This window comes from Protopterus annectens, chromosome 5.part1 (assembly GCF_019279795.1).
Source record: "Protopterus annectens isolate FY-2018-M chromosome 5.part1, PAN1.0, whole genome shotgun sequence".
In the NCBI taxonomy this organism is placed as follows: Eukaryota; Metazoa; Chordata; order Ceratodontiformes; family Protopteridae; genus Protopterus; species Protopterus annectens.
The window spans coordinates 337,117,184-337,140,675 of record NC_056736.1 but is presented as its reverse complement, the minus strand read 5'-3'; the positions used below and the strand labels follow the sequence as shown (position 1 = coordinate 337,140,675).

General features: G+C 42.6%; 1 protein-coding gene across 1 annotated transcript in view; it reads right to left on the bottom strand.

Moving 5' to 3' along the window:
• NUMA1 (nuclear mitotic apparatus protein 1) overlaps positions 1–23,492 on the bottom strand; it is a 3,180,433-nt gene that overhangs the window by 2,038,166 nt on the left and 1,118,775 nt on the right. Inside the window, exon 10 of the mRNA XM_044072777.1 lies at positions 12,369–12,486. Within this exon, the coding sequence (XP_043928712.1) occupies positions 12,369–12,486 (118 nt within the window). The remainder of the gene's footprint in view (positions 1–12,368; positions 12,487–23,492) is intronic.

Here is a 23,492-nt window from a genome sequence, read left to right as displayed (position 1 = left end):
GAAATCTTTAACAGTCTGCATAGATTTAAGCTTTATCTTCCATCTTTTTCAAAACATCCTCAGCCTTGTTGCCAAACAGGCGGTCCTGATTTAAGGGAGCATCCAACAATTTAGCTTTAACATGATCAAGTAAAAATTGCTCCTTACGCCAAGCATGCCTTCTGAGCACAGAACCAGTAACAGCAGCCCTGCAAGAGGCCACTAAAGAATCAAATCTACTTTGCAAAGTATGCTTTCCAACCTGCTCAGCAGAATGCATTAAATCCTGTAGTTTTGTATTTTCCTCACAGTCAGGAATCATCATTTTCTGTTTAAGCAAACCAATAACATGTTGTTGATACTTTAACATATGAAACTGGCAGTTTAAAGCCCTAACAGCCAACGTTGCGCAAGTGTAAACCCTTCTTACCCCATCTATCCAGCGCCATGGAGTCTCTATCAGAAGGGGTAGGAGTTTTAGCAGTAGAAGCCTTAATACCCTTGGGTCCCTGTGAAATAGTCTCTGAATCCGCAGTAGGATTTTTAAAAAGGACCTTGTGTGAATCAGGAACCCTGTAATATCTGTCACTTTTTCTGGGAGCAGGAGGCAAGGAATCAGGGGCAACTAGATTCTGAAAAAGCATCAACCATGTCTAGTAGTGGAGGAATAGCTAAAGGCCTATGCTGAGAACAGAAATATTTTGAGGCGAAAATATACAGACAACGGATAGTGTGCTGATTAAAATAAGGCACAAAACCAACAGCACAGTACTTTGTGGTCAGGGCCAAGACAAGGAATGCAGTACAAATGAAAATCTTTGAGGCATTTGCTTTCCACAAGTAATGCAATTAACGTTTACTGACATCAGTAAGGAGCAAAAAATAGTTCCCCCAAAGGGGTACTTAGCTTTAGTTGAAGACTTCGGCTCTGAAACTCGAAAACGAAAATTTCAGGAGTCTGCCGACTGGCACTTGCGAACTGCTTCTGCTTCAGGCACCGCACGGCAAGTAAGATTAATGTAATGGCATCGGCTGCGTGTTTTATACACCTGACGTCATGGAAGGGACAGCAATCGACGCAAGACCCAAGACTTTGTTAATCAGGCCGACTCGGGGCTACTGCAAGCAGATAACCCAAAAGTGATGACTGCAACAGTGAAACACGAAGAACATTAGGGCATTCACTTTCCAAGCTCGATTTTGGGGCATCCTTGTGCAGAACTTGTCCAATTGGTAGTTGTGAGGGGAGGCAAACAGGTCAGTCTTTGGAGTCCCCCATTTGTTCAACAGGTTGAATATTTTTGGTTTCAGTTTCCATTCGTGTGGGTCCATGAGATTTCTGCTTAAGTAGTGTGCCAGTGAATTTAACTTGCCTGGCAGGAATTGAGCCTGTAGGTGCACCTGGTAACTCAAGGCGGTGTTCCACAGAGCCATGGCTAGTCTGCAGACGGTATAAGTGGGTTCCCCCCTGCTTATGTACCACATAACTGTGTTGTTTCTTTACCAATAATTGTCCTGGAAGAATGTGGTCTCTGAAGCCTGTCAGAGAATTCTGTACAGCTAACATTTTTTGGCTAATATGCAGGTGCATCCGTCTCTGGTTCTATTTGCCCTGAATGCATTGCCCTGCCAAGTGAGCCCCCCATGCATAGTCCGATGCACCTGCTAGGGTTTGGGCGGCAGGGGGTAGAGTGAAGGGGAGCCCCTTGTTGTGGCAGCAGGCCTCTGCCCATCAAAGGAACTCTCTTTTTATACAAAGAATGATAGGAATCAGTGATTTCAGGTCCTGACAATGTTGACATCATAGGCTTTTTAGAAACCATTGTAGTTTCCTCATATGAAGTCCTGCAAATGGAATTAGAAAAATGTAAGAGGTCATGAACCCCAGGGCTTGCAGAATTTTCCTTGCAGATAGCTGGGTCTTTGTGGCCAGTAGTTTGAAGTAGGCTGTCAAACTTGTTTTTCTGGAGTGAGGAAAGTCATCTGGGAAGTTGTGTTCAAGCTTGCTCCCAGGAATACAATCTGTTGGGCAGGGTACTAAGTGAGATTTATTTTTGTATATGGTGTACCCCAGTGAGGTTAGGAGTTTTACGAATGCCAGATGTTTTAATAGCAAGTCCTGGCTTTCTGCCTGAATCGGACAACTGTCCAAGTATGGGTACATCTGAATATTTCTCTGTCTGCAAAATGCAATGCCTGGAGCTCGACACTTTGAGAATACCCTGGGTGCAGTAGATAAGCCAAAAGGAAGTGCAGAGAACAGATAGTACATGGAGCCTGCCCTGAAGCGAAGATATTTCCTGCAAGATTCCCTTACTGGAATGTGCCGGTAAGTCTAAGGTTGCCAACCAGGCATCTTTGCCTAGCATAGGAAGCAGCTGTTTAAGTGTTAGCATTTTGAATTTTGGGATTAACAAAAAGTTGTTTAAAATAGAGAGATCCAGGATAGGATGCCAGGAGCCATCTTTTCTGGGTATCAGGAAAATTCTTTAATAAAAACCTGACCCCTTTCTTCTACTGGGACAGGTTGAATAGCCATACTTAGAGAACCTGCTGCTGAGCCTCTGACCACTGATTTAGGGGTAGGTCTGGCCAATCATTTGGGGTTGTTAGGGTGTGGAAGTGGAATGTGTATCCTTGGCAAACTATATTTAAAACCCATTTGTCCTGGGTAATGAGTTCCCAGTTTTTTGCAAACAGGGCGACATTTCCGCTTAAGGGAGCATGCAGTTGAGCAGGGCTTGGAAGGTTTAAGGTTAAGTCATTGTGCCATTTTTCCGTAGGAGGGAGGCTTACTACTTCCTGCTTTAGAAGTGGAAGTCCCCCACTGCTTAGGTCTGTGCGTAGCCTGAGACTAAGCTAGGTGGTCTGTTGTTCCTGGGTTTGGACTGAAAAGGCTTGGAAGAGACTGGAAAGGACCAATTCTTTGAAGGCCAATGCCTACTAAATCTTGGAGGCTGTACTTGCAGGAAATCTTTAACAGTTTGCATAGATTTAGATTTTTCCTCGATCTTTTTGAGGACGACTTCTGCTTTGTTGCCAAACAGGCAGTCTTGGTTTAAGGGAGCATCTAGTTATTTAGCTTTAACATGATCTGGAAAGTTTTTGCTCCTTAAGTAAAGCATGCCTTCCAAGGACAGACCCAGTGACAGCAGCCCCTGCAAGATGCTTCTAAAGAGTCAAAACCACATTGCAAAGTGTTTACCAACTTGTTCAGCAGAATCCATTAAATCAGTAATTCTTTGTATTCAGCACAGTCAGGAATCAACATCATTTTCAGTTTAAGTAGTCCCATAATATGCTACTGGTACTTTAACATATGAAATTCACAATTTAAAGCCTTAATGGCCAAAGTAGCAGAAGTGTATACCTCCTCTTACCCCATCCGTCCACAGCTCTAGTATCTCTATCAGAAGGGGTAGGATTTTTAACAGCAGTAGCCTTAATGCCTTTTGGTCCCTGGGAAAAGATCTCTGGATCCGCAGTACGATTCTTGAAGAGAAACTTGAGAGACACAGGTACTCTAATACCGGTCAGGTTTTCTGGGAGCTGGAGGTAAAGTTTCTGGGGACAGGCTAGATTCCAAGAAAGCATCTACAATGTCCAGAACTGGAGGGATAGCTAAAGGCCTGTGTTGAGAAAGACGTAAGAATTCCTTAAGCATCTTTTTGGAGTCAGAGTAATCCTGGCTTTCTCAGCGGAAAAAGTGTGCAAGGTTTCACCAAAAGAAAAATCTTCTGTAGGGAAGCAGAAGGAATGGAATCCTCTGCATCAGAATCCTCATAGGTAGATAAGGGCAAATCCTGGTAATCAGAACAAACAAATATCAGAATCCTGATCAGAAGAATCAGAAGGAAAATCAGTTCTAGGTCTCAGAGGAAAACTGGCTTACCATGATTAAAGTAATAAGGTCTTCAGCCATTCTAAGCACTTTTTTTTTTTTTTTTAGGTACATGAGCCTGACCATGCGGTTTGGACGTCTGTTTTCTAAGTGTGGGTCGAGTTTTTAGGTTTGTATGAAAAAGATGGCGTCTCTTTAAAATGCAAGTCTGTAGGCCTGAATACAACCTCAGAAGCCGGTGCCTGCAAAGTGGCTCCGGAGCCATCCAAGGTAGAGAGATCTGCAGGTTTCATAGTCTAAGAAGCATCTCGCTGCATACTGGACTCCGAATGGGTCTCAGTAGAGGCCTGCGAATCTGATGTAGCGGGTAACAGTGGCTGCAAAAGCACCTCACTGAGTACAGTTGAACTGGCGATTAGCTTAACGGAAGCAATGTCGGCGGTTTTGGACCTATGCGGTCTGTCTTTATCCTTACTTTTTTTTTCCGGAATCATAGTTATAGAGTACCAAATTAAATTAGCTGCAAATATAGACAGACTGCGAATAGTTCGGGGATTGAACAAGGCACAAAACTGACCACGAAGGACATTGTGGTCTGGGCCTAAGCAAGGAATGCAGTACGAATGAGAATCTTTATGAGGTATTTGCTTTCCACAGACAAGACAATGGTTAACTTTTACTAACATTCGTTAAAAGCAAGGGGCTACTTAGCTTTTTTTGAAGACTTCGATTCTGAAACTCGAAAATGAAAATTTCAGGAGTCGGCCAACCGGCACTTGCAAACTGCTTCGGGCAGCGAGTGGCAGGAAAGACTGATGTAATGGTGTCAGCTGCATGTTTTATACCCCTGACGACCTGACATCATAGAAGGAGACCACATCCGACGCAGGAATCCAACACACTGGTATTCAGGCTGGCTGAGGGCTACATGCAGGCGGATAACCCAAATGTGATGACTAACAGTGTAACACGAAGAACATCACTGCAAGTTTTACTGATATTAAGACTAAGTTCATTTTGAGAAAGCTAAGTAAGGATGGATGTGAAGCCCTTTTAAAGGGCAGCTTGGACTTAAAGGATGGCTCAGTTCTTTACAGGTGTATTTCATCTGTATAAAGTGTTACTTCACCTGAATGGGAGTAAGTGGAAATGCCATCGAAGAAATGCAATAAGATCCAAGACTGGACCCTTGAGGGATTCTAGCAGAGAACTACAGTCAGTTTGCCAAGCAATGGCATGGACTATAAAGGTTTTGTTAGTGATATAATTCCTTAACCAGAGTAGTGTTTTCTACAACCTTTTTCCATTGCTGAGAAGATTGTCTACAACAGCATAAACTGGTGAAGTATTAATGGCCTCCCTACAGCCACATTGTGTCTCTATGAAGAGGCAGTATTTGCTGAAATAGACATGAGTTTCTCAAAAATCTTACTGATTGGGCAGAGATATTACAGTTGTGTACACTTACCATAAATGTAGATGTCCAAGTGTATTCACTGTTGCAGTCATTACATTTGGGTAGAATCCCAAAGCTATGGATGGGAGGATGGAAAAAACAGCATTAGGAGCGGCTATAAGGCCCTGCAGAACTGCAGTAGCAAAGCCTGCCCTGGATTTAAAGAGGAGGGGTAAATGATAATGCTTTGTATAGTTATGCACAGAGCTCCAAGTAGCAGCTTCTAGAATGTCTTTGGTTGGGACCCCTCTCAGAAAAGCTGCTGAAGTAGAGGCAGCCCTGGTGGAAGGTGATCTGATCCCCCTGGGCACAGGTTTACCATGGTGCAAACAGCAGAAACTAATGCAGTGGCTTATCCATTTAGAAATAGTCTGCTTTGATATAGCCTTCCCCTCTGACCCACCAGCAAATGCTACCAATAGTTGCTCAGACTTTTAGAGATTTGGTCCTGTTTAAGTAGAATCTTAGTTGTCTGCGTACATCCAATCAATGCAGAATCTGCTCCCTCTTGTTTTGTGGATTTGGGTAAAATGTTGGCAAGTGAATGGTCTGGTTAACAGCCACACTGGATATCACCTTAGGCATAAAAGAAGGATTGGTCCCAGAGGGCCACCCTGTCCGGGTAAAATATACTGAAAGGCTCCACTGCCATGAGAGCCTGTAGTTCTGAAACCCTTCTTGCTTAAGTGACTACCAAAAGAAATGATATTTTCCAAGACAGAAATTTTATATCCGCAGTAGCTACTGGTTCAAAAGGAGGCAGGGTGAGTTTTTCCAGCACAAAATTGAGGCCCCATGCAGAATTGGTGCTCTCCTGGGAGGCCTTAAATTTTCTGGCCCCTCTAAGATACTGTTTAAGCAGTGGATGAGAAAAGAGGGGAGGCTCTGTGTTGTAATGAGCCGAGATGGCAGAGGCATGGATTTTTATTGAAGAAAAAGACAGGCCCTTGTCTAGCATCTCAGTTAATTGTAAAATCTGAGGAATATTGAGCTTTGCTGTGTCTATTCCTTGTGCTTGGTTCCAAGCACAGAATCTCTTCCATTTATCAGCATAGGATTTTCTAGTACTAGGCCTTCTGGCTTCCAAAATGACATCCATCACAGATTTACTGAGAGGTGTGGTTTGAATAATTAGTTGATTAGCCATGCTGCAAGATTCAGAATTTGGAACCAAGTGTGCAGAATTTGATAATTCTGTTGAGACAGTAGATGAGGTATTTGAGGCAAGTACCATGGAGGAAGGTGTGACATATTCCTTAGAAGCAGGAACCAGTGCTGGCGAGGACAGTCAGGAGCAATTAGGATCATTTTTGTTTTTTTCTGTCTGACTTTTAGAAAGACCTTGGAGAATAGAGGCAGAGGGGGGAAAGGCATAGACTGAGTTTTTTCCAGCTGAATGATAGATAATCCACTTTCCATGCTTTTTTGTGATGAGTTCTTGTGCAGAATATGTCTAACTGAATTTTTGGGAGAGGCAAATAGATGTATGTCTGGGCTCCCCCATTTCTGCAACATTCTGAAGATTTGTGGAACCAGTTTCCATTCGTGCGGGTCCATAAGATTTCTACTTAGGTCGTCTACCAGAGTATTTTGCTTTCTTGGCAGGAACTCAGCTTGAAGAGATATTGGTAAGTCAAGGCTGTGTTCCACAAGGCCATGGCTAGTCTGCAAAGGGGGTAGGAATGTGTACCCCCTGCTTGTTTATGTACCACTTAACTGTGGTGCTGCCCATCTTTATCAGTAGTTGTCCTGGATGAAGTCCCTGAAGGCCATCAGAGCATTCTGAAAACCTAGCATTTCTTTCTGGTTGATATGCAGATGCATTTGGTTTGGGCTCCATTTGCCCTGAATACATCTCCCTGCCAGGTGGGCCCCCCCAAGCATAGTCTGATGCATCTGTAGTTAGGGTTTGGGTGGCAGGGGGTAGAGTGAATGACCGTCCCTTGTTTTGGTGACATGTCTCTGCCCACCAAAGAAACTCCTGTTGTAGGCAGGGAATGAGAGGAATCATTATTTCCAGACAGTGACAATGCTGACTCCATAAACTTTTTAGGTACCATTGAAGTTTCCTCATATGCAGTCTCGCATATGGAATTAGTAGAATGCAGGATGCCATGAACCCCAAAGTCTGCAGAATTTGTCTTGCAGATAACTGGGTTTTTGTTGCCATTTGTTTGAAGTATGTGGTCAGCTGCCTTTGTCTCATGAGGCAAGCCATCTGGGAAGTTGTATTCAAGCTTGCACCCAAGAATGTAATTTGAGAGGGTACCAGTTGTGATTTCATTTATGATGTACCCTAGGCATGCTAGAAACCTTTTTACAAACGCCAGATGTTGAAGTTGTCTCTCGTAGTCCTCTGCTTGAATGAGACAATCATCCAGATAAGGATAAATCTGAATGTTTGTCTGCAGAATGCAATTACTGGTGCCAGGCACTTTGTAAAGACCCTGGGCGCAGTAGATAAGCCAAAGGGCAGTGCAGAAAATTGGTAATGCAAAAAACCTGCTCTGAAGCGGAGGTATTTTCTACACGATTCCCTTATTGGGATATGCAGGTATGCCTCAAGTCTAGAGTTACTAACCAAGCATTCTTGCCTAGCATAGGCAGTAGCTGTTGTAAATTCAGCATTTTGAATTTTGGAATGTCCAGGAACGCGTTCAGAAGTCCAGTATTGGATGCAAATAATCCAACAAAACAATCCAACAAAAAAGTCACAGGATACCTTCTTGAAAAGAACAAGACACCAGGCAGAGTAAGGTTATAAGCGCTTCCATTCCCTTTATTCACACTTGATACAAACGGAACTTCAGATACAAAACCTTACACACACACCCTTTTTTTATATACAATTCAATTGCTTAATCACAATCAATTAACTTAAATGAATTACTTAAATGCGCTCAAGTTAAAAATACATTAACGTTCTTTAAAATATATTGCTATGTATAATACATAAATTATCCTACAAAAACACATATAATAAACATTTCATCTGTTAAAATGTATATATATATATATATATATATATAAATATATACACATACATACACACACACACTAACTTAATTGCTTCTATGTTCAACCACAAACCATTTTCATCTAATCTTATCTGCCTTTAAATGAAGCAAGCTCCTTAGAGAAATCCTGTCATTAATACAAGGAAAAACTGTAGCATTCAACATCACCTGCCAGTGTGTTTCCCTGTATTCTAAAAAACAGGGCCAATCCCCCCCCCCCCGTCTTTTAAAATCCTTACAATTTGCTATGTCTAAATAAGGCATTTGTTTTATCTTGTCTCCTAATTGCATAAATGTGTTGGTAAACTCGCTTTTTTAACTTCTTTTCTGTTTTTCCCTACATAATATGCACAGCATGACTGGCACAAGGCCACAGACAACTCCTTTTGTATTACAATTATAATTCCCTGTCACTGGAATTATTCTATTGTGACCCTCTAGCAGTATATTCCTACATTCATAGATATACCTACATTCCCTGCAGCCATTGCACTTCCTCATACTACCTAATGGAATCCTATCTTTGTCTTTCTTCCTTTCAAATAAGTTCTTAATATTGGGTCCTCTTCTGAAAACTATTTTTGGTTTATTACCCAGTTTTTCAGTTAATCCATATGCCCCAAAAACACAATTCCAGTTCTTTTCCACCATTTTACGGACCTCTACATTATCCTCATTGTATGTTAGCACACAGCAAGTAGTTGCCTCTTCTGTCTTCTTAACATTCAAACTCTCAGGTTTCTTCAATAATGGGGGATAAAAATCTTCTCTCCTGCTTGTTACATAACTCTCCTGTCCATCTAGGACACTAGTTGGGTAACCCCTTATTTGCCAGCACAGTCTAACTCTGCCATTTGATCTTTAAACCTGTTGTCATCTGGCGTTAGTCTTGATATTCTAATCATTTGGCCCTTTACCAAATTTCTTTTTTGCCAAAAGGGTGGTCACTCTCAAAGTGCAGATAACTATTCGAATGGGTGGGCTTCCTATATACACATGATTCATAACATCCATCCCTTCTATTTTTATATAGGTGGATGTCCAGATAATTAACTGCTTCTTTCTCAATTTTACTAGTAAAATTCAAAAAATCAGTAGTGGCAAGTAGTAGTAGTAGTAACTGTAGTAGTGCTACAGTTTATCCTGGTATTAAGGACAGGATTTCTCCAAGGAGCTTGTTTCATTTAAAGGCAGATGAGATTACATGAAAATGGTTTAAGTGGTTGAACATAGAAGCAATTAAGTTTATATATATATATATATATATATATATATATATATATATATATATATATATATTTTTTATTTATTTAACAGATGAAATGATTATATATGTGTTTTAGAGGAGAATTATTGATGTATTATACATAGCAATATATTTTAAAGAACATATTAATGTGTTTTTAACTTGAGAGCACATTTAACTAATTAATTCATTTCAGTTGATTGTGATTAAGCAATTGAATTGTATATAAAAAAGGGGGGAAGTGTGTAAGGTTTTGTATCTGAAGTAGTTCCGTTTGTATCGAGTGTGAATAATTAGAACGAAAGTGTTTATAACCTTACTCTGCCTGGTGTCTGGTTCTTTTCAAGGAGAAGGTATCCTGTGACTTTTTTGTTGGATTATTTGCTTCATGGGTTTTCCAGTATTGGATGCCATGAATTGTCTTGTCTGGGTACCAGGAAATGTCATGAATAAAAACCTTGTCCTTTCCTTTTCTGGTTCCGGCTGAATAGCCCCCATATCCGTGTGGGACATAACTCGTTTTTGGGCCTCCGCCCACTGGTTTTTGTGGCAGGTCTGGCCATTCATTTGGAATTGGCAAAGTACGGAAATTAAATATGTACCCCTGGGATACTATGTTTAATACCCACTTGTCCTGGATAATTAACCGCAAATCTTGAGCATGAAGTGCTAGCTTTACCCCTCCAAGGGGGCTGCCAAAAGATAAGTGCTTGGAGATGGTAGAGGAAAGTCATTGAGACTGCTTACTGTAGGGTTGCCCTTTTTTTCCTCCAGATTTGGAGGTGGAGGCACCCCATTGCTTCGACCTGTAAGAACTTTGCTTGATATCTGGGGTACTTAGCTTTAGTTGAAGACTTTGGTTCTGAAATTAGAGTACGAAGATTTCAGGAGTAGGCCGACCAGCACTTACGAACTGCTTCTGCTTTGGGCACCATGCGGCAAGAAAGACTGAATAAAATGGCGGCGGCTGCATGTCTTATACCTCTTATACCTCTGACAACCTGACGTCATGGAAGAGGAGACAGCAACCGATGCAGGACCCACGACTTTGTTATTCAGGCTGAGGGCAACCTGCCAGCAGATTACCCAAATGTAATGACTAAAACAGTGAAATACGAAGATCAGAAGAACTTAGATGTATGTTAAATATGTGTATAGGAAAAGAGGAAGATTTGGAAATGGGTATAAATCCAGAATGCTCAAACAGATCTGGTACATTACCGCTGGTGATTAAGCTACTGAGTATGTGGAAAAATGGTTTAGAAACAGCTTGGCACACATTTGAAGGAAATGCAAGTGCTATGCTGCTAGCATTTGGATTTTAGTTAGTGATGAGTTCACAGATTTGAGAAATTTTGATGAGATTTCTCCAAAGTATGAGGAAGTCCAGCACAAAGGAAAGGGAGGTCATGAAGAAAGGAGAGTTTATGTGTTGAGGGGGCAGCGGAGTTAACTGAAGAAATTAAGTTTTTAAAGTCACTGAACGTGGATAAATTAAGGCTGATGTTGCACATACCTGTGGCAAAATAAGACATTTTCTTTATAACCTTCACAAAGGGTTCAGGCTGCATAATTTGGCTTGCCGTTTGAGCGCAAAAAAAAAGTGGATTTTGGAATTAGTAACCTGTAAGAGTAATGGACATTTTGGAAACTGTAGCAGTACTCTACAAACTGAGGACTACCACTGCCTCCAGGCATGGCCTCCTGTGAAAGTCTGTGTCAAACCAGGAAACAGTCTCCAAAACCCTGTCATAATAGACATTCTTGTTCAGTATGGTCTTGATGACAGTAATAAATATGTGCAAAGCAGAAGTTAATTTACTTGACAAACAGAGCAGACCAATCTATTCTGCCTATGTCTGAGAGGATTTTATTGCTTTTATCATTTGTTATAGGGTCTAGTTTTAATTATGGTATGATGGGTGGGATGTTGTAAGAAAGCTCTGAATGATAGCATTTCCTTGGACAGGTTGGTGAGCACAGTGTTAGGTAAACAGGAAGCTTCTCAGATATGAAGAATCTAGTTAAAAAGTCAGAGAGGGAGCGATTTCCCTTGTTTGGGTTAGGTCTGGTAAGACAGGTTACCATCTGGGTGAGGTTAAAGGGAAAATAACATTTGAGATTATCTGCTGGAAAGTAAAATTTTATCTCCAAGGATGAGGAGTTTTCCATGCTAGCGGGTTTTAAAATGCTTGTAATATTATTCTCCAAAAAGGTCCGTAAGCAAGAAGGGGATGTAAACTGCTGCAACAAGCAAATCCGTAAGTACCAATGGTTAAGGAGAGTACCCCAATTAGGCACAGTGTCACAGGAGGGGGAGTCAGTGGCTGTCAAGGTGGAGGACTGGTTGTGCTTTCTTACTAGCACTACCACACTGACGGGCAAGAGTGGTTGCCCAAAATGCATAGTAGTTTATAAGAATAAAGGAGACCATGCTAATGTTTCACACCATGTTCCCTATCTACGCAAGAACAAAATAAAAAATAGCATCAGTGCATATCTTGGCTGGTGTTCTGGCAAACGCAGAAACACTTGGAAGATTGTGATGCTTTTACAAGCAAAGCAAGCTGCTGACAGTTGCCACACATGCCACCAAGTGCAGCAATATGAAAAATCTAAACTTTGCAGAGTGAAATCATCAAGGTGACATACTGCAGAGGGCCTTTCAAGTTATTAAACACCTCAAAAATCAGGAAAGCAACGTAAAGCTAAATCATCTGTGAACTGATGCTGAAATTCAAAGCACAACTAATCTCAGAACTTAAACACTAATGAATACTTTTAGTCCAGGTAGTACTACAAAATAGACCATGCATTAAAAGTGATTACCTTCCACGACAGGTCTCCAGATTCCTGAGTTAACTGGTCAATCTTCCGATCTTTCTGCCTGTTATCAGTCTTCAGGTCTTGACATAATTTTAATGCATCTTGCAATCTAGACATAAGGCTACAAAAAAATATCACTTCAGGAACATTTTCCTAAGGCTGTAGATGCATGCAAGCTGAAAAGAGGATTGGCAGAAACTAACAGCTCTACTACAATAACAACCAAAGTGAAGCACTGTAGAAAGTTAAGATTTGTTGACAACTTGGATAGGTCATCAAAAGTAATTTCAAACCAACCTTGGAAAACTGCAGAAAGGGAACTCTGAACTGAGCTGTGATACAATATGCAGCTTCAGGTAACACCCTCTTACGCAATTCAGCTATATGGCAAATCTGTAAAGATAAGAAGTTATGTGTACTCACCACAATGTTCCACGTTTGTTGTCCATCTCGCCATCATTCTATGCTGGTTGGGTTCGGAACTGAGCATCGGTTCAGACTCTGCCTAATGCAAAAGCTTGAAAGCTTCCATTGGCTAGGGGCTATGCCTAATCCCATGACATTCAGGGAAGATTACCCAGATCTTGTTTGCAAGGGAGAGCGTAACTATCAAAAAAACAACTTCTGTGTATGCAAGACGCAGAGAGGAAAACAGACACTCCATAATCCAATTATAGATAAAACAATATACCCAATCCTCCAGGAGAGGAGGGAGGGGGAAGGGGGTTGGGATGCAAGAATGAAGAAGAGAGGGAAAACAAGGAACGTTAAGGTGAGGAAATAACTTTTTAATGTTATATTGTCCTATCTCACACCTTCATTCGATGCTGTTTGGGACAGCGTCCTTAGCACCTTCTTTCATGGGTGGCTCAAGGGAATAAACTCTTCAGAACACTGGACTCAAAGGAAGTCCTGTTCCTGGAGGCCATATCCACTTTTTGAGAGCTGTATGCGAACGAAATAGAATTTGTGAGCCATTCTGAGTGTTACTTTAGAAACAGGCAATCCTTTCTTTTTTCCTGAAAAGGGCACAAATTGGTCCGTTATGAAATCTTTAGTTCTATGCATATTGAAGTGCAACTTGCCTATGTACATCCCAACTGGTGTAATCTATATTCTGCCCTATTGCCATAGTTCGGGAAGAATACTGGTAAATTCGATAGATTGGTCTCCGAGCACACTTTCGGAAGAAAAGATTAGTATGCAAGGAGAACATACAGAAAGAGCTTGGAGTTCAGATACTCATCTAGAGGAGGTTAACGGCCACCAAGAAGTGTTTTCCACGATAAAAATTATGTCACATGATGATGCAGGTTCAAAAGGGGACAAAATTAAGGAGGACAGAACAAAATTTAAATCCCATGGAGCTGGATGTCCTCTGACTGGAGGTCTCAGCAAGAAAGTCCCTTTTAGAAAGGCCTTGCAGAGTTTGTGGGAAATTACTTTCAGCCCCATTTCCCCAATGTAAAAGTTAGAAATGGTGTTTAGCTGGAACAGTACCTGCTGCCACACAATCATTAAAAATTTTAGAGAGAAATTCTAGCACTGCAGTAAAGCAGGCCATAAAGGGATCTATATATTTTTTTTTTTTGCAGGCCCAGTGTAAAAATCTTTTCCCATTTGCTAGAGTAAAGTTTAATATATGTCTAACTGCCGGAGAGATGTCATGGAGCATGGCTGTGGAACTGGAACAGCCACGCTCTCAACTTTAGGGTCTGCATCGATGGAAGGAACTTCCCCGACGAAAGGGTCAGAAACTCTGGAACTGGGTCCAAAATCCATAGTTCCTCCTGGAGATGGGGCCAGAGAAAGGGGAACCAAACCTGTTGAGGCGAGTATGGTGCAATGTGAATTTAGGTGCTTCTCAACGTGTTGGCTTTCTGAAGGACCTTTGTTATCAAGGGAAAGGGAGGGAAGGTGTAAAGAAGTCCCTGGGGCCAATTATATACAAGCGCATCCCTCGGTGACTTCCGCAGAGGGGGAATCCTTGCAAAGAAGCTACTGCACTTGGCGTTCATGGACATGGTGAAAATGTCGCAGCAGGGCTGGCCCCATGTGTGGGAAATATCTTCCTCAACCTCTTGTTTTAGGGACCATTCGTCAGACATCAGAATAGGTCTGCTGAGTTTGTCCACTATCAAGCTGGATTTCCCCGGGATATGCATTGCTGTCAGAAAACGCTTAGAGAGCCAATTGCCATACCTGTTAAGCCAACCGACTTAAGGGGGTAGGATATGGTTCCTCCTTGTTTATGTACCACACTACTGACATGTCTGTCTGAAATGCAATAATTCCTACCAGAAGACAGTCCTGGAAAGTTGCAACACGTACAGCACCGTTCTCATCTCTAGGACACTGAAATGCAAGTGGGTCTCATGTTTCTGCCAGATGCCTTGGACAGTCGTTCCCAGATAATACCCCCCCCCCCTCACCTGATCTGAGAGGCGTCAGTGTGGGTGTTGGCTGTAGAAAAACAGACGGGTGACCCGTAGTTAACATTTTACACCATCACCCTTGGTCCTTTCTGCAGGACTCTGATAATTATCTTGTGTGACAGCGGTAGATCTTGCATGGATCACTGGGGAAAAAAGTAGCCATTGAAGAACTTGTGTGTAAACAGGCAAGAGGTACTAAAATTATTGCAGCTGCCATGGTGCCCAGAACCTGCAAGGCAGTCTTTGCCAGAGTCTTCCTTTTGGATAATAAGCTCTTTATTTGATCATGTAGGGACTGAATCCTTTCGGTGGCAAGTCTGGCCAACATTTCACTTGAATCTAATTCAGTGCCTAAGAATATAAGATGCTGTGAAGGCAACAAGGCAGATTTTTTTAAACTTTTTGTAATGCCTATCTTGGCACAAAGGAGAACGGTTTTGTGCCTTTCTTGAACTAGTAGATGCTTGGAGGTAGCGGTTAGGGACCAGTCTAGGTATGGACCACACAATCCCAAGCACCTCAAGTGAGCTGTGACCAATGTCATGTATTTGAACACTCTGAGGTCTGTAGTGAGACCAAAGGGCATGGCTTGAAAAGTACAGTTGTTTACACTTAACATAAATGTAGACGTTCGAGCGTATTCACTGTTGCAGTCATCACTTTTGGGTTATCTGCTTGTAATAGCCCTCATTCGGCCGGATTAACAAAGTCTTGGGTCCTGCGTCGGTTGCTGTCACTTCTTCCATGACATCAGGTAGTCAGGGGTATAAAACATGCAGCCGACACCATTACATCAGTTTTTCTTGACTCAGATGTCAGGTGCCCCCCTAATGGGAAGCAATTAAATCTATAAATAAAAAGGATACACCTCCAACAAAAAAGCAAATACAGCAAAAAGCTTTTGAGCATAGTAAAGGAAAGTAGAGGTATATCCAAAAGTAGTAAGGAGACAGGGTAACCAAGACTGCAACAGTGAAAACGCTAACATCTACATTTATGGTAAGTGTACACAACTGAACTACGGTCGTGTTTCACTGTTGCAGTCATCACATTTGGGTAGATTCCCAAAGCTAAAGATGGGAGGAGGAATTTAGATAGCATTAGGACCAGCTATAAGGCCCTGCAAGACTGCAGTGGCCATGCCAGCTCTAGCTTTAGAGAAAATTGTCAGATGGTAACGCTTGGTGAAAGTATGTACAGAACTCCAGGTAACAGCTTCTAGGATGTCCCTGGTAGGGACACCTCTGAGAAAGGCTGTAGAGGTAGATGCAGCCCTGGTTGAGTGGGATCTGATCCCCTGTGGGTTAGGTTTTCCATGGTGCTTGTAGCAGAAATGAATGCAATAGCCTATCCATTTGGAAATGCTTTGCTTTGAAATAGCCTTCCCCTCCGCAGCAAATGCCACCAGCAGTTCAGATTTCCTTTGAGGTTTAGTCCTGTCCAAGTACACTCCAAGTTGTCTGAGCACATCTAAGGAGTGCAGTATCTGTTCCCCTTTGTACTGTAGATTAGGAAAGAAGGCTGGCAAATGAATGGACTGATTAAGGGCCACACTGGATACCACCTTGGGCATGGAGGAGGGATTGGTCCCGAGGAACACCCTGTCAGCATGAAAGTTGATGAAAGGTTTCACTGCCATAATGGCCTGTAATTCAGATATCCTTCTTGCTGAAGTAATTGCTAAAAGGAAAGCTGTTTTCCAAGAAAGGAATTTTAAGTCTGCAGTAGCAGCTGGCTCGAAAGGAAGAAGAGTGAGTTTCTCCAATAAAAAGTTAAGGTCCCAGGCTGGAGTTGGAGCTCTCCTGGGTGGTCGTAAATTTTTGCCCCCTCTGAGAAACTGCTTGAGCAGTGGATTTGAGAAGAGGAGAGGTTCTGTGTTATGAGCTGAAATAGCGGTGGCATGAATTTTGATGGAGGAGAAAGACAGGCCCCTGTGAAGCATCTCAGTTAAGTATTATAAAATGTGAGGTAAAGTGGGCACTGCCGTGATCATCCCTTGAGATTGGTTCCAGACACAGAATCTTTTCCATTTTTCAGCATAAGATTTTCTAGTACTAGGTCTCCTTGGCTCTAAAATATCCATCACTGGTTTACTGAGGGATGGTAAAGGAGAGATTAGGTAATTAGCCAGGCTGCTGGGTTCAGTGTGTGAACCAGAGGGTGCAGAATACGGTTCTCCTGCTGAGACAAAAGGGTAGGAGTCTGAGGCAGGTGCCATGGGGCCAACAGTGACACTGCGCAAGGGGGAACCAGTGTTGGTGTGGCCAGTCTGGTGCAATCAAAATTGTCCTTAGTTTGTCGTGTTTGATCTTTAGTAGTACTTTGGAGAGCAGAGGCTTAGGAGGAAAGGCATAAACCGATAGGTTTTTCCAGCTGAAGGACAGAGCATCCACTTTCCAAGCTTGCTTGTGGGGAGTCCTTGTGCAAAATTTGTCCAATTGATAATTCTGGGGAAGGCAAAGAGCTCTACATCTGGCCTCCCCCATTTGCTTAACATGTTGAAAATCCTTGGTTCCAGTTTCCACTCTTGTGGGTCTATGAGGTTTCTGCTTAGTTTGTCTGCCAGTGTGTTTAGTTTTCCTGGCAGGAATTGAGTTTGTAGATGCACTTGGCATCTCAGGGCTATGTTGCACAATGCCATGGCTAGTCTGCGGAAGGGGGTAAGAATGTGTACCCCCCTGCTTGTTTATGTACCACATAACAGTGGTATTTGTCCGTCTTTACCATCAATTGTCCTGGAATTAATATCAGTCCTGGCTTAATATCACAGCTTTGGCCGGCTGACATCTACCTGAAATCAGCTGGACGTGTAAGTGAATTTAAGTACACTTATCTGCTCTTTTCCATATAGTGCTGTATTTAATTTGTGTTTTTCCTGAATATTAACTCAACTGAAGTTGTGGTTGTCTCTCTAGAGTACTTTGTAGAAATTCTGTGTAGCCAATGATAGCAGTGGGGGGGTGGGGGTGGTTTCAGCTCACCACTGACTTTGTCTTGCCTTATACAAGTGGTACATTTTGAGTTCTCTGCTAAATATCAGAGCTTTGTCCGGCTAACATCTACCTGAAATCAGCTGGATGTATTACTGAATTTAAATACACTTACTTGATCTTTTGCATATAGTACTGTATTTAACTTGTGTTTTTCATTGAATATTAACTCAACTGAAGTTGCGGCTCTCTCTACAGTTAATTCCCCACCCACCTCCCTGTTCTTGTTTTGGTGTTAATGTTGGTGGCTTTGAAAGTGCCCGCCCCTCTTGTAGATTTGTATTTGGATACTCCTTTTGGGCCCATCTCATTTGCGCACTCAACTGAGTGCGGTGAGATTATATTCTGATTTCAGGCACTTCTACTGTGTACAAAGAGCATGTGGGAAGGAAAACCACTGTAGCCTCAATACTGCTCTGTTCCCTCCCTCAAAAAAAAAATATATATATATATATGTATTTTATTCAGCTGCTCTTACTGTAAACTTACTCTTCTGTGTGCTGTTATCTCTTCAGTCACTCTTACTCTGCACTTATTACTGCTTGTTATAAGCCTTATATTTTACTGCCTTCTGCACTTGTTTTTTAGTCATTTGTTAATTTAACTGCAATTATTGGAACTGTATTTGCCATAGCGTTGCTACACACTCTAGTGTGCTGGCCTGCACTACAATTTGAATTGTATTTACTGCTGTTTTAGCTGCTTTTCTGTAACAAAAAAAAAGTTCTAAGCTTGTTTCCTACCTTTCCTGTAACTAGTAAAGTCCAGATACAGACTTAGGTTCACAGGTTAATAGTCAAGAACTATGCCATCTGCCCAAGGGCATTTATAAGTCTAGCCAGAATCTGTTGGCTTTCGCCACCTCCTTAGATTAGGTCCCTGTGCCTCTTGCCCAGCAGAGCCAATAGTTCCCTGTGACACTGTCCAGCAGAGACATGCAGTGATCTCCGGGGTAAATTTTCTGTTTCCCATCCACCTGTCAAAATTTCTCTTGGAGAGAAAGTGAGGGGCTCTGCCCGAGGTATATTGGAATCCTGTTCCAAAGCATGGGGAGTCTCTGGGATAGGAATCTATCCCTCCAGTATGTCCAACTTATCGTTGTGGTGAGGTTTATATCTCTAGAGAGTGTGGCTCTCTCGGATTTGTTTTTTTTTTTTTTTTTTTAGGTGGAGCATGTCCATCAATTCTGGGTTGGACATGGCCTTGTATGTCAGGCAGAGATCACCTCTGAGTAAGCGGTATGCAACAGAGTACAGCTGGAGTTTCTTCAGTTGGGCTGCATATGGCATCTGAGGCCAGTAATCCTCTTGGTGAGGTACTTTTGTGTTCTTTCCAGCTGTTGCAGGTGTCTTGTAAGGTACATCGCAAATGGGGCGTTGTAGTTATGATGGGTCTAATGAGTGATGAGTAGAGGCACACAATCTCTTTTGTTAGAGATGCGAAACCTTTTGCGATTAGGTGGGCCACACAGGATTTTCTAACCACCTTGGCAATATGATTATCAAAGGAGAGATTACAATCTACTTGGGTCCCCAAATCCCTTATTACATTTTCTGTATTTAGGGGACTACCACCTATGTGGTAATTCGCAGGTACTTTGTTTTTTTCAAAGAGGATGATGACGCACTTTTTGGCATTTAGCTTGAGGCCATGATTTTGACACTAGGTATCCATCTCAGTGAGACCCATGTGGAGGGTGTCTATCAGCCGGAGAATCGATTATGGCCCCTAGTTTGCAATAGTCTGCAAACTTGGTCAGCCATAGTCGTCCTATGCTTACCTGTACCTCTGAGAAGTATACACCGAAAAGGAGGGGTCTTAGGACTGAGCCCTGGGGGGTGCCACTTTCAACCCGTTTAGAGTAGGACGTAGAGCCTGCAACTCTCACCATGTGGGTTCTATCCATGAGGCAGTTGGCAACCCATCTCGTGACGTAGGGATTTTCCAGCTGGTGAGCTGGTCTAATACGAGAATGGGGAATGATGTCGAAAGCCTTTGCGAGGTCTAGGTAGGCTGTGTGGACCTCCTTTCCCTAGTCTAATGCCTTGGTAACAGTCTCAAAGTAGTCCACCAGGTTTAGGAGGCATGATCTGCCCTGCAAGCCAAACTGGGTAGGGTCCAATGTTTGGAGGTTCCCAATGTCTCCGTTGACAAGTTCCATAGCCTTGCAGACCAAGCTAGTCAGGCTTATAGGGCGATGGTTCCTGGGGTTCCGTTGCGGCTCCACCTTTGTGGAGCAGAATAACTGTTGCTGTGCACCACTCATGTGGGTACGTAGCCTGTAGAGAGGCTGAGTTTGAACAGTGTGTTTAGGTGAGGGGTTAGTTCATTTTAGAGCTCTTGTAAGACGCAGCTTGGGACACTGTTCGGTCCCACTGAAGCTGTGTTTTTGGCTTTGGATAGGGCTGTTTTAACCTGTGCGTTGGTGATTGACGGGGCCCTACATTCTTCTGGTATGGTTATGGGCCCTTTAGGGGGTGAAGTTTGCACTAAACCTGTCTGCCAGAATGTTGGCAATATCAGTCGGGTCAGTGTATTTTGTGCCATTCTGCACCAACTCAGAGCAGATCTGCAAGTTTCCACTTAGGTTCTTGACATAGCTAAAGAACACTTTGTGGTTATCTTTGGAAGCATTGGCAATTTTTCTTTCGAAACTAGCCTTGGATGTTTAATGAGGGATCGTAGTTTCTTGCGGATACTGATCAGGGATGTCTTTCCTTCTTGGGATTTTACTCTTCTGTACTAGTTTCCTCTTTCTGTTGTATAGCTTGTTTATGGCAGGGGGTCCAGCAGACTGGTTTCCTTTTCTCGGAGGAGTGAGTCTTGGTTTTACTTGGGATAGCACGATCCATGCATTCCTGCAGATGCTCATAGAGTGCCTTTGTAAAGGTTTCAGCAGCTTGGACAGCACTGTCCTCAACCACGGGTGCTGTGAACCTTTCCACCTTGGTCTTAAGTAATGTGAAGTTTACTTTTGAAAAGTTTTTCATGGTGGTTTCCTTGATTGGGGGTGGGGGCAGACTGTGGATATCCAGAGTGATTACTCTATGGTCTGATCTAACCAGCGAGGGGTTGACCTCCCGTGTGGAACACCGGTTGCCCATGCTGGTGATGACCAGGTCCAATATGTTGTTCCCTCTGCTGGGGGTGATGACCAGATGATCCAGGGTGTTCGAGTTTATAAATTCTAGGAAGCGTTGGGCGAGGGAGTTAGTACTTGAGTAGTTCTCCCAGTTTATGTTTGGATAATTGAAATCACCCAGTATTAGTGGGGTTTGGGGTAGGACCTTCATATTCCCCAGTGTCTCCAGAAATGTGGAATGGAGGTCCTGGGCCATGGTGAGTGATCTGTAGCAAGCTACAATTTGGACTGCAGTTTTGCACGTTGTTAGTTACACACATGGATGACCTCTGATGCATTGTGCTGTGCCACTAAACTGGAGGTGTGGGTATCCTTGATGAATATTGATACACCCCCGCCTTTTCTGTTTCGGTCCTGGTTCTTTGGCCAAAAGGTATGGTATGAGTTATAGCCTAGTACTGCTGTGGTGCTCTCAGAAGCCTTAAACCAGGTTTCTGTTATTGCCGATGTCCTCCATACTGAGGAGTGCCTTGAGTGCGTGCATTTTGAGGTTTAGACTTCTGGTGTTGAGTGGCATTACTCTTAGTTTTTGGCTACTTGTGCTATTTATGGTGGGTTTGTCTTTTGAGCCTTGCCTAAAAAAGGCACTATGGGGTGGCAAAAGTCTTGGTGACAGGTGCAAGCCATCTCTTGCGAAGCAACGTGGCTTATCGAGCATGTCATCCCAGGCCGACAGATACTAGATCCCCTTTGAATGACACCAGAAACTTAGCCAATTGTTGAAATTAATCATTTTTATTTTATACTGTGGCATAATTCTTAGTGAGGGCAGGATGTTACTCAGGGTCAGACCGGCCTGGGCTACATGATCAGAGAGTTCTTCCATGTCTCACTTTACATAGTCCAGGGAAGTATGTCTCAGGTCATTCACACCAACATGGACAATGACAGAGTTGTATTTGTACTTGTTCTGGAGTGACCTGAGTGCTTGTGTTATGTGGCGCATCCTGGCACCTGACAGGCAGCTAACTGTAACCTTCTTATCCAGCCTTAGTGGGACATCAGTGTGCCTGACTATAGAATCACCTATTACTAGTGTGTTGGGTATGTTATTTTGCCTTAAGGGCTGTGATTGTGTGGCACACTGATTATGTGAAGTATGTGCTTCATGGTTGGTGATGGGGTGTGGAGGTTGCTTGGGTGGTCTCAGTTGCTTTTGCAGATTTTTATTTAGAGCCTCCGAGTATGTTTTCATGTATTCATGTGTTATTTGCCGGTGTTGATTTATTAGGTCTATGTGAGACTGGTGTTGTGTTGCCAGTATTACCCTTCTCCTCTTGATGGTCAGTTCCACTCTTGGGTCGAGAGAGCTTTGCCTCCAGTTTAGCTCTATAATTGCATCTCTCGCATATATTAGTGTTTGGTGGTAGGAGGAGAGGGTTATCTGTGTACATGAAGCAGTTGTAACATTGCCTCAAAATGCCCAGATTCACCAGATGGACTGGAGAATACACCAGAAACTGCCCTTTGGACATGCCTGAAAAGGTAGAGTAAGCTGTTTTTCTGATTGGCTGGTGGGAACAAATTGAGAACCTTGTCCTTCTGGAGAAGTATAGAGGGTCTAGTGCTAGGGTTAATTAGTGCTTGCTATGACTTTTAAACAAGTGCTTGACTGTGAAATGAATGGTTTGAGTGCTAAAGTTGAAAGTTTGTCTAGTTCCAAGGGAAAATTTGAAGAGTACACTTTGTGGAGCAGAGAATAGTTTCACTCTAGCTAAACGGTGCTGCCCAGTGCACAAAACCACACAAATGTGGTTTTTATAGCAGGGAAGTGAAAGAGATAGAAATTTGCCCAAAATGGCCGACAAACTACTGACTTCTGGGCTGAAACCACTTCTCCAAGGACAGATAGGCAGCTCACAGCTCCTCTCTCTCACAGGTGAACAGAGAATCTTCCTTCTATCCAAGCTAGGTATGGGCAAACAAACTTGTAACACAGCCCTGGATTCAGCAATAACCTGAAATCTGGACTATACTAGTTCAGAAAGGCGGGGAAAATTTATTCATATTATATATATATATATATATATATATATATATATATATATATATATATATATATATACACACATATCTACATATACACACACATATATACATACTCACATACACACACATACATACACCCCCCCCCCCCCTAGAAAAAGTACAGTTTTGTACCTACCATAAATGTAGATGTTCGAAGCTCTACATTGCTGCAGTCCTTACACTTGGGTAGTCCGCTGTCCTCGGTCAGCCCGAATATCAAAGTATTAGGTTGATGTCGGTCAAGGCGCTTAAGACTGACATCAGGACGTCAGGGTACAAATGCGCATGACCGATGTCATATCCTCAGTCTTTTCTTGCCACAGATGTCAGAAGGCCCGAAAAAGAAAGGCCAAAACCAAAAGACAGCAAAAAACAACCAACCACCCTTGCACTAACCATATGTACAATATATACAATATCCACAATATTTACAACCCAAACCACACCACCGCCTCTAACTACAGAGGGGAAGGAGGGAGGGTAAATTGGACTGCAGCAATGTAGAGCTTCGAACATCTACATTTATGGTAGT